General features: G+C 42.2%; 1 protein-coding gene and 1 long non-coding RNA gene across 6 annotated transcripts; both read right to left on the reverse strand.

Moving 5' to 3' along the window:
* Positions 1-389: 389 nt before the first annotated feature.
* LOC135376566 (uncharacterized) lies at positions 390-7,780 on the reverse strand. Of its 3 annotated transcripts, none has more exons than XM_064609103.1 (3): positions 7,695-7,780; positions 4,225-4,289; positions 390-4,157 (listed from the first exon to the last, which is right to left on the reverse strand). In XM_064609103.1, the coding sequence occupies exon 3, from the start codon at positions 3,870-3,872 to the stop codon at positions 390-392; it is 3,483 nt and encodes a 1,160-aa protein (XP_064465173.1). In that variant the 5' UTR covers positions 3,873-4,157; positions 4,225-4,289; positions 7,695-7,780. The 3 variants fall into 3 exon arrangements, with proteins under 3 accessions (XP_064465173.1, XP_064465174.1, XP_064465172.1); XM_064609104.1 differs by having other exon boundaries at positions 390-3,496; positions 3,865-4,289; XM_064609102.1 differs by having other exon boundaries at positions 390-4,289.
* Positions 7,781-7,785: 5 nt separating this feature from the next.
* LOC135376568 (uncharacterized) lies at positions 7,786-10,415 on the reverse strand. 3 transcript variants are annotated; one of them, XR_010417749.1, is made up of 4 exons: positions 10,056-10,415; positions 9,461-9,491; positions 9,063-9,263; positions 7,786-7,899 (listed from the first exon to the last, which is right to left on the reverse strand). It is a non-coding gene; the product is annotated as an uncharacterized LOC135376568 (long non-coding RNA). The 3 variants fall into 3 exon arrangements; XR_010417748.1 differs by lacking the exon at positions 9,461-9,491; XR_010417747.1 differs by having other exon boundaries at positions 9,063-9,491.
* Between the last annotated feature and the right edge of the window lie 219 nt (positions 10,416-10,634).

The raw sequence follows: 10,634 nt of genomic DNA on the forward strand, positions 1-10,634 counted from the left end.
ATGGGAAAGCAAACTGTCTCCTTTCACTCACATCAAGAGCTACACATTACTTCAGGAAGACATGAAATTCATCAAACCAGGTCTCAGCTTAGTCATCACTCGTGGCTAACAAATATCCTCTAGCTCCTAACTCACAGTTGTAAGTAATCCCACACTGACAACCATAGATGTGGAATAATGCAATAGCTTTAGTTCATGGTTCTAACATGACATTGTTCTAATATATGACAAACCATAGCTATATGGATGTAACATCTTTATTACAATTTTTTTCTGTGGGACCAGGAATAGAAGGGCAACATCTGTTGCGGGGGTGATAACAGATGAGTTCCCTCCTACTCCCGTATGCCAACTCTGTAATTCAAAATAATAAGAACATTCTTAAAAATTCAACCATAGCCAAAAGGTAGCGTGTCAATTCCATCATCACAAATGAAGCGTTTCGTATCCAGTGGATTGAGGGCTATTTTTGTCACTGACACACTTTTGTTGACATTGTCCTTGTGCACAATGAGGTTCTGTTTAACTTTATGCATTGTGCCCTGCTCGAGAGCATTCGTATACATAGAGAAGTGGAGTTTTTGTGCTTCACATTGTTTAACACCCTTAGCGCGATTGTACTGCTTTTTGCTGCACAGATCGAGGGCGTACAGCTTTGGCTTCAGACAACAGAAGCCAAGAATGTGATCACGAGGAAGCTCATTTTTAAACTTTCCTAGTACCATCCTGTTTTTTGTCGAATAGAGTGGGTGATCAGGGTCATATCCAGAGTTGTCTAGATGCTCGTCAGCTAGTTCGTGGAGTACTTTATCGTCACTCAGCATCACAATGTAAGAATCAGTGTCCATGTATAGCAGTCGTGTATCAGGGGCTACACGGAGAAGATGGTTATGATAAAAATCAAACATCTTCAGCTTAGACAATTCCAATATTGTGAAGCCCAGGTACAGCGGTTGCTTCATGCGAAGAACAGACTGACTAAATTGGAACAAGATGACGTGAGAGCTCAGAGGGCGGAACTGTTTCAAGTTTGGTTTACGTAGAAGCTTCAACACTTGCTCATCTGTTACTGTGAGGCGACAATTTACGAATTTCCTGACTTGCATACATGTCCTGCCATATACACTATTAATCATTAGCTTTGATTGCTGTTTCTCAAATGCGTTTGTAGCTCGCTTCCGAAGTTCGTGATTGAAGTCGACATAGGATCGCAGAAAGGGCTTTTGATTGAACTTGAGAACCCTGTGAACTTTAGTGAGACGCAACCCCAATTGCAGATACAGTTGCAAATTGCGATAGTGGAGAAAGTACCTCTCTTTATCAAATAATGTTAGCAACAGTTTTGCTTCGGTAGCTTTCTGTGGAAGATTGAACTTCTTCATGAGCGCCTTCTGATAGTCTGACAATAGCTCATAACGAACGGACATTTTTTCAGGGGCAACGGGAAGATCTCTGTGGCGTTCATGAGTTGCTCGGTCATACACTAGGTCTACCTCAAGAAAGTAACCCACAGGGCTATCATCTCGTATCTGAGCTATATCCAAGTTAACAATTTCCTCCTCAGTGAGCCACTCAAATCCTCCGTAAGGCAATGGTTCTCTCATGACTGCTCCATACAGGCCATTTACATCAATGTAGTTAATTATTTTTTTTTCTTTTTCGGGATCAAACTGTTCTGTTCCTGGCACATTCGCAGTTGCTTTTCTCAGGGAGCACTGTGTGACACCTCCTCGTAAGCCATTCTCGATGAGCAGGTACGCGTTGGGGTCGTTAATTAGTTCTAGTTCTACCTGACTCATTTTTAGTGCACAAGACATGCTTAATCCTGGAAGGGATACAAAATGAAACGGTTCAATCTTGTGCACATCGAGTGTCCACTTTCGAAAGTTCTGAAACACATCTGCTAAAAGCAGTGTGTCTGTCAGAAGGTATAAGTCCGAATACTCTCCAAGACTCTTGAGCCGAAATTTTTCATACACATTCTGCGCGTGGTTGTAGTCTTGTTCACTTACTTCGGTTCCATTCAAAATGTTAAAGAACTTATCTCGAGGTGGTAGCGAAGGCTCATCATAGGCTTCAAAACTGGTGACAAAGTTATAACAGAAGACCCCCTTACGAACAACCAGCTGAAAGTGTTCCTCATTTGGAAAAAACTGGCGAAGGCATTGAAAGTTGGATTCACCTTTATCACGTAGATTTTTCACCAGTGTTTCAAGGCTTGCGTTCAGAAAACTCAAACTGTCCAAGAATCGATAAGAGCCGATGTCAATTGCTTTAAATTTTTGACAGCTGGTGGCAATCACGTTGATGTCTGACTTCTTAAGCAGATGTAAATGAGACAGGAGAAAACTCATGTCATAGTTAGCATTATGTGCAATGATTGGAATCTTGGGTGGCACTCTCAGTTTCAGGTTACACGTCTGACATAGTGTTTGTCGAAATTCTCCGCTTACATGGTCATGGTCTCGAACTTTTTGTCTTTTAGCAAAGGATTCTTTGCAGATATTACAATGAGTGGCTGCTGTATGTTGACGCTCATTCTCTTCAGTCATTTCTAGAGGTGCAAAAGCATGTATCCATCCTAAAATTTCGTCATGCAATTTCCGCAGCAGCTCCATAAATACTGTGACACAATTAGGACCACGGAAAAGATGCTTTTGCAACACGTGTGAGTCGGATGCACGTATAACCAAAAGGCAAAATGAGGAAGGACAGTGATCCTCATACACGTTTGTTTCCTCCAAACAAGGTGACAAAACACTTTCAAAATCATATACACAGTAGAAAGGGACTTCCGACATGAGATGTTCCCCGGCAAATGCTACCGTCTCTCCCTTCTTAGGGTAAATTGTCTTAGCAACCTTCTGATGCAAACACATCTTTAAATGATCACTGAGGATTCTGTCTGATGAGAAGCCCATCATACACCTCTTGCAATGAAACCGTCCGCTAGGTTGAAATAATCCATTAAAATTTGTGATAAGCAGAAAATGAGAGTCGATTAGCAACAGATCCACATGTTTCTCACGCTCGTCATCGACAACCTTGATGGGGTACAGAGATTTGTCTTCCCTTTCGTAGGCGTACACATTGATACTGATACCATTATTTTTTTCGAATGCTTCAACCTCTTTTGGGAAAGCTACCGGGAATGTTTTCGGAAAAACATACTCAGAAATATATGGTCTGTACGAAGATGCCCTACGCCTGCGATAACCAGTAGCAGGATGCAGTGCAGCTATTACAGAGAAGGCAAAACACATGTTCTGCTCATCTTCATGCAAACCAAAGTCCACACACAACAGAGAACGAAACTTATGCTTCAATTCTTGCGGTAACTCAAACTGGGCACATCCAATCAGTTGAGGCATCAAACGTCCAATGTTCATGATACAGGCATGAATGCGAAAGAGAAAAAAACCTGAACCTTCTACTTCGAGGTTTTCCAAATTTTGTGCTATTTCAGCAGTCACTTGAGTGATAGAAGGTTCTACATCTGCCTCTGACCATACTGTCACTACTTTGGAAGGCACGAAACTAATTTCGAGCTGTAACTCATCGTCTGGCGTGTGACGACCAAGTTCCACTTTAAGCAATACAAAATAGCGCAGTGGGAAACCAAAGTGTCGTAAGACATCAGCAATGTACTGTCTGTACTCGTGAAAAAAGGTTGTAACATCATGTCCGCTAACGTCCCTGTCGTGTAAATGTAGCTCGAACCGATTAGTATAGTTTCGCAGTGTGCACAAAGTCTCACAAAAAGGAATGCAGGGGGCTTGAAGATTGTGAACATTTGCCAAGTGAATCTGAAGACCTAATGCTGTTGCATAATACTGCCGTTCGTGCTGGGAGCATAAGTGACACGTCACCATATCTCATCACTTTCTCTTCGAATTGGTGAAGATAATATCTGGCGAAATGACTTTTTTACCATCTTTGGTAAACCGTTCTTTCTTCTCCATTTTGAGATTTGGAAGCAGTCGCATTTCCTCTAGCTCTTCCTCCGACAATTTTTTGAAGCGTCCAGGTAGATACACTTTCACTGGCTTGTCGTTTTCCATGCGGAGCTCCACGTATACGGCCTCGCCATACATAGTGTCAATTTTCTGAATGTCCAGCACTTCGAACTTTTCGTTTTTGGGTATGTTGCTCATTTTCTGAATTTCACCGTCACCACATTTTTTCAGTTTATCCAACTTTTCCATGACGGATGACATAGCTTACTTGTGTTATGGAGGCTTCGCTGTTATGATGACAATTTGCTTTCTCCTCTTGCTGTATAGAATGAACTGAAAGAGAAGAATAGATTTGTAAACTCTTACATCTTCCACAGGAATATGTAACACACCTCCTCAGTCTGACGTTCTGAATGAAGAACCACTCTCTATGTCCGCTCTTATATAGCGATTGCATGCAGCTCTCTAACATGTGTGCACAGCCTTGAACGTCTACATCCTTGCAACGTTATACGTGAAGACATGTTTCAGCGTGTCCTATCTAACTTCATTGGTCTGGTAACTAACATACCTGCGTGCACAACCTTGAATGTCTACAACCTTGAACGTGTGTACTTCGACTTTGGGCAAGCTTAGAGCACAGACTTGTCTTTGCTTTTTGTTGTAACCTTCCATTATGGAATGCTCCTGGTCTGATAACTAACACGGCTGTGCTACAACCTTGAATGTCTACAACCTTGAAGGTCTGTATTTCAGTTTAGCCAATCTGAGAGTGATGTACAGGCTCGTCTTTGCTGTAACCTTCCTTTATGTAATGTTGTGATTTCATAGCATGCTTCATTCGTTTGCAAAAGATGGCTGAGGTTGGACCTTATAGGTTTACCACTCCGGTCTCAATGACCATATCAGGTCAAAGCCAGAGTGGAAAGACGACACTTGTTACACGTCTAATTAAACATAGAGCTGCTGTCTTCGACAAACCATTTGATCATATATTGTACATATACTTGTACAAACAACCAATCTTTGATAATTTTCCAGAGGTAACCTTCAGTCAGGATATTCCTACTAATCTTGATACTGTAAGAAATTCTTTAATTATATTTGATGATTGCTTAGCCGACAAACAAAGGCTCAAAGAAATCTGCAATTTTTATGTAGCTGGCTGTCACCACCTCAACTGTTCAGCTATTTTCATAACACAATATTTATTTATTAATGATCCTCTGTATAGATGCATTCAGTTTAACAGCAGTGCCTTAATTTTATGTCGTTCCGCCCGCACTGCGGACCAAATGCAAATACTTTCACGACAACTGTTTGGTCGAAAGAAAAGTGAACTACTGCCAAGTATATATAAAGATGCTTGCAAGAAACCATATTCATACCTTGTAATTGACCTATCCCAAAACTGTTCAGACCAATTTAGGGTGTGGACTAATATATTTCCAGACGACCAGCGACAAATAGTATATAAAACATGAAACGTGTCAAGAAGAATATTCATTTCCTTCAGTTGCTTGCTGATGCAAAGTTGCCGGAGCAACGTTATTTTCTCCTGGAACATGCTACGAGAGAGCAACTAACTGCTATTCGAGAGATTTGTATGAATCTTTGTAAAGGAAACATTAAGGTAGCTCCAAGAGTGAGAAATCAGTTGCAACCTTATGCAACACCTATCCGCTTTTTGGCAAAACGAGACACTACAGGAGTGAAGAAAGTTCGAAAGGTATTGCAACAATCTGGTGGTTTTCTACAGTTCCTTTTGCCACCTTTGCTGGGTCTCCTCTCGACTTTAGGTGGAAGGGCGATAGCAAAAGCAATCGGAGTGTAGTCGATGCAGAAATACGAGCTTGTGCCTTACCGGGAAACCCCCATCCCACAGATATTGAAGAAAGATGAACCAGACGATATCAAAGCAAAAGAGATAATCCAATATCTTCACTCCTTGCTACATCCCACTGTGAGTGAGAGCACACCTACACTGGGTTCAACAACAGCGAGAGAAGAGGAAACACAGACCGAGGAAAAAAGTAATACTGTCGTTGATTTCATGAGCAGTGGCTATAAAATCAGATCAGAAAACCTATTACGTCTTCTGGAACCAACGATCTCATGGGATAGGAAAACATTTCAGATAATTGTCGACGGTGAGCGAGTAGACAATACTAATATAATTGACCTCGTATACTATCTCGTGACGAAAGCAAGAAATGTTCAAAGACCACCCTATTTTGATCGGATTTTGCCGCTATTGGTCAAGCTAAACTTACCAGCACTTATTGTGCACCCATCTCGTCTTCAAAAACATACAGCAGAGAAAACTCTGGCCACTCCTTCACCTCATTCCGTAAGTGAAGCTTCCACACCTCGACGTGCGTCACCACCGCTCACACGAGCCGCGAAGCGCGCACGACAGCTCACATGGACACCGTACTGAACTCCGAGGAGAGAGGCTACTTCGAAGAAGAAAAAATACTGTCACACTTCCCTCCAAGACATCATAAAAAGGTATTAGCTATGCTTCAGCTGATGACAACGGTTCTGGCTTACGACGAGTACGGAAGAGTTATCTGTCACGGAAAGGTGGTGCCACACTCATCTATTGTTGAGCTTTTGAAGTACGAACTTCACAACAGGCAACCTCCCTGGATGAGAGGAGACGTTTCAGCTACAATCAACGCTTATCTATCACTCGATGCTCTTAGAGTTTGCAGTAGGAAGAAGTACTAATGGCAGCCTACTATGACCCGCAACATGTCGGCAGCTTTGGTGGAGTGCAGAGACTTGCTCGAGCCATAGGCGAAAAGAAGGACAAAGTCACTAAATTTCTGGAGACAAGTGATGTGTACAGTTTGCATAAGGAATACAAGCGACCCACGAAGTTTCGAAAAACCATTGCACTTGGACTTCGTGAACTATTCCAGGCTGACCTAAAGGATTTGCAAAGTCTAAAGAACCAGAACGATGGTTTTCGCTATTTGCTCTTTTGTATAGATGCTTTCTCTCGGCTTCTTGCCATTGTACCTATTCGTAATAAACGATCTCCCGAGGTTATTCGAGCTTTTAAACTTGCCTTTAAAAGAATTGGGACACCCAAGCTTTTGCACACAGATCGTGGAACAGAATTTACAAACAAGGTGGTACAACAGTTTCTGAAAGCAAGGGGGATCCGGCTCATCCATACAAATTCTCCTATGAAGGCCAGTATCGCCGCGATGTCAGCGAACAATTGTGACCACACTGTACCGTATCTTCACATTCCAGGGTCACAAGCGATATGTGAACATTTTACCTCAAGTAGTGAAAGCTTACAACAATCGCGTACACAGATCGCTTTCTGCCAGACCAGTGGACGTAAAGAAAGAAAACGAGCACATTTTCCGAGAGAGACTGTACCCCAGCCCGGTTGGACCACCAAAAAAGCCGCGCTACAGCGTTGGAGACGTAGTGAGAATTGCAAAATACAGACATCAGCTAATAAAACGTTATTTAGGGTCATTTACGTCAGAACTCTTCGTGGTGAGAGCGATCAAGTTAGGGTATCCTAACACGTACCTATTACGTGATCTTAAAAATGAAGACATCATTGGTGGGTTTTATGAGAGTGAAATTGTACGAGTGAGAGAGGTTCCAAAAGTAGAGAAGATCATAAAACGACGAGTTAGAAATGGGAAGCTTCAGTACTTGGTTCAGTTCACTGGCAGTCTGGACAAGAAGTGGATCGCAGAAAATTACCTTGGTTTGTAATGACCAGTCAAGACAAGTCAGCCGCCGATGACACAACATGGCCTGAGGTTGATCCTCGGCTTGATGGCGCATGGTCATCATCAGACGCAGATGAAGAGCAGCCTGTGCTAGGTAGAGATGTGTGTGGCAGATGGAGAAGAGGTTACACACACGAATTTCGGATGCAGCCTGTGTGTCGTCTCAAACACGTCTCCTACAAAGAGATATTGGAATGTGGGTTAACACAAGTAGGCAAAACTTCGCTCGTGGAAGCTTTTAAAATTGTGACGGATATGGTGTTGTTTCAAGCGCTGCCAGATCAACCTCCTGACAGGGTTACTTGGAAAACTGCAAAAACAATGTATGCCAGAGTTCACACCGCCTGTACGTTTGCCTCGGAATCACCTTTTGCCTTACTTGCTGAATGGTCACGTCACGTGGACGAAATTTTGACATATGCTGACGAGGTTGACGCTATGCATCTTGCTGCCGAGAGTCTATGTTTCATGGAACAAGCCGAGTCTGAAGGTTGGCACTACTTAACAGGCTACATCAGCAAGCTAACACTTGACCTCTTCAAACATCGACTGGTGCACAATGGAGCATAAAAAAATAATCACCGCTCATGTATCAGGGAAATAAAAATGTACATTTGTACTAAGCCCTCTCATTTCATTGTGAGTGAACAGACATGGATAGATGTTTGTGTGTTCTCTTCTCCGTTGTGTGGCACACGTTTTTGCTTGTTGTGGTGATCATCGAGCTAACGAAGCTTCCATCCTCTTCCCTTCAGCTTCATCAGGGCAATTGCAGCAAAGAAGCTGAACTGGAAAAATATGTTTATGTACATTCGTGCCCTTCTGACTTGCTTGTGGTACGCATTTGGAGTGAAAACGGTAAACCGAAGCGTTCTGGTGTTACCCTAACACGAAACGAAACACGCCAGCTGCAAAAATGCTTAGAGACAGCCAATCTTACAAGGACCTATTACGATAACGAATGCTCAGATGTATGCTGTTTGTGCTTAGAACGTGAGTTAAAACTTCGCCGCTGCCCAGGCAACATTTACTCTCTTGGCAGAACAATTGGTCGACATCACTCTGGCTATGGAATCTCACTATCTAAAAGGGCTGTGATCTCACTGTCCTTGTATCTAAATAAAAAAAAAATGTAACTGTTTGCAAACGTTTTCACTTCCTGTGATGGGCTAGGAAAGCATTCCTTAAATCACAAAGACCTGCATGTCGCCACTGAAAGCGAGAGGCATGAAACCTTGTCGTTCCTCATATTTGCATTTCCATAAATGACTTGCATGTTCATAGAAAAGCATTATATATATATGTATTGCAAAAGAGGAGGGCAAATCCATGTACTTACCACAGTCTGTCTTTCCAGTCAAACACTCTCACGGAGAAAAAAAATCTTCATCTGGAATCCCGAGTGGATTAACTTGAAAAAAAAAAGTTTTCCACCTCTTCTCCATTGTATAGCACACATTTTTGCCTTGTTGTCAAGGAAGATCTCAAACTCTTCCCTTCAACCTCTTCGGAGTAGTTACAGCAAAAGAAGGAAGATGAACTGGAAAATATGTTTTATGTCAAAGCAAAATCAAACGATAAAAAAAAACACCGTTTCGCTAAGTTTAAATGCAAAGAAACATGCAGTAACAAGACTGAACATTTCCTAAAGTAGGCTTTCCCCCAATGCACGTAGGAGTTGGGTGAAGACTAGCTACATCTCACAAATGAAGGTAGACACATTCCTTTCTTTCTGACCTGTTTGCCATTGACGTGCAGGTGAAGTGTTCTGTTGTTACCCCGAACCATGAATGAAAGAGAGAAGCTAAAAAATGCTTAGAAGAAGTCGATCTTACAAGCCCAAAATGTGAGATGGCCCTTCAACCTCGTCGGAGTAGTTACAACAAAGACGAAATGACTAAAAATATTTTTTATGAAGAACCAAAGTCAAAACAATTAAAAAAAAACACTGTTCTCGCTGAATTGAAATGCAAAGAAACAAGCAATCCAGCAAGACTGAGCATTTCCTAACGTTGACTTCCCGCAACGCACGTAGAAGTTAGGTGAAGCCGACTTGTAAATTAGCAATGTCCTCCAAAACATACAACGCAATGCAATGTCCTAAATAAAAAAAAATGTTGTACTGTTTGCAATCGTTTATTTTTCATTTCATCTACTGCGATGATCTAAGAAGGTGCACTTTAAAATCACAAAGATTGCATGTCGGCAGCGGGAAGGAATGAACCTCTTTTCTTTTTTTCTTTCACCTACATGCATTCCATAAATGGCTGTGACCTTGCACGCTCACAGGGGAAGAACTTATAACAAGAGAAAAAAAAAAGCATGTACTCACCTTAGTCTGCTTTTCCAGTCAAACACCCGCACGGAAAAACCTGAGCTGGAATGTCAAGTGAATCCACCTGAAAACAATCAAGTGGCATTCACTTGACATTCCAGCTCAGTCCGGAAAGCGTTGCGGACGAACCGTCTTATATAGAAGTCGCTTCGTTTGCCTATGAGAGTGCAGCGTCGACCGTCTCGCCCCAAAGACGTGATGAGGAAAGTGATATTATCGTTTATCCTTGAGAGGTAATTACGGCTTTACCCGGGCTGGCTCGCTCTGTTCAGAAATCAAAGCAGTCAGCATGGAGGTGGCTGTCATTAGTATACTGCGTCTTTTTTTCTTCTTCTTTTTCCTGCGGCGCAACATGTATCGCATAGTAATTATTTTTTCCTGTCTTCGAGTTGCAAAGGCGACAACCGTCTAGAGTAAAAAGGTACGACCTTTTATCCAACGAGTTGTCTTATATGCAAATCTTGCTATTGCAATAACAGCGTGTATCTTCCGAGCGTTTTATTCGACTTGCTCGCGTGCTCATGCAAATCAGCAGAAGAGATATCACAATCTGAGTGGAAACAGCGTGACCTTCAG

The sequence above is a fragment of the Ornithodoros turicata genome, unplaced genomic scaffold (genome assembly GCF_037126465.1).
Source record: "Ornithodoros turicata isolate Travis unplaced genomic scaffold, ASM3712646v1 ctg00001158.1, whole genome shotgun sequence".
NCBI classification, from domain to species: domain Eukaryota; kingdom Metazoa; phylum Arthropoda; class Arachnida; order Ixodida; family Argasidae; genus Ornithodoros; species Ornithodoros turicata.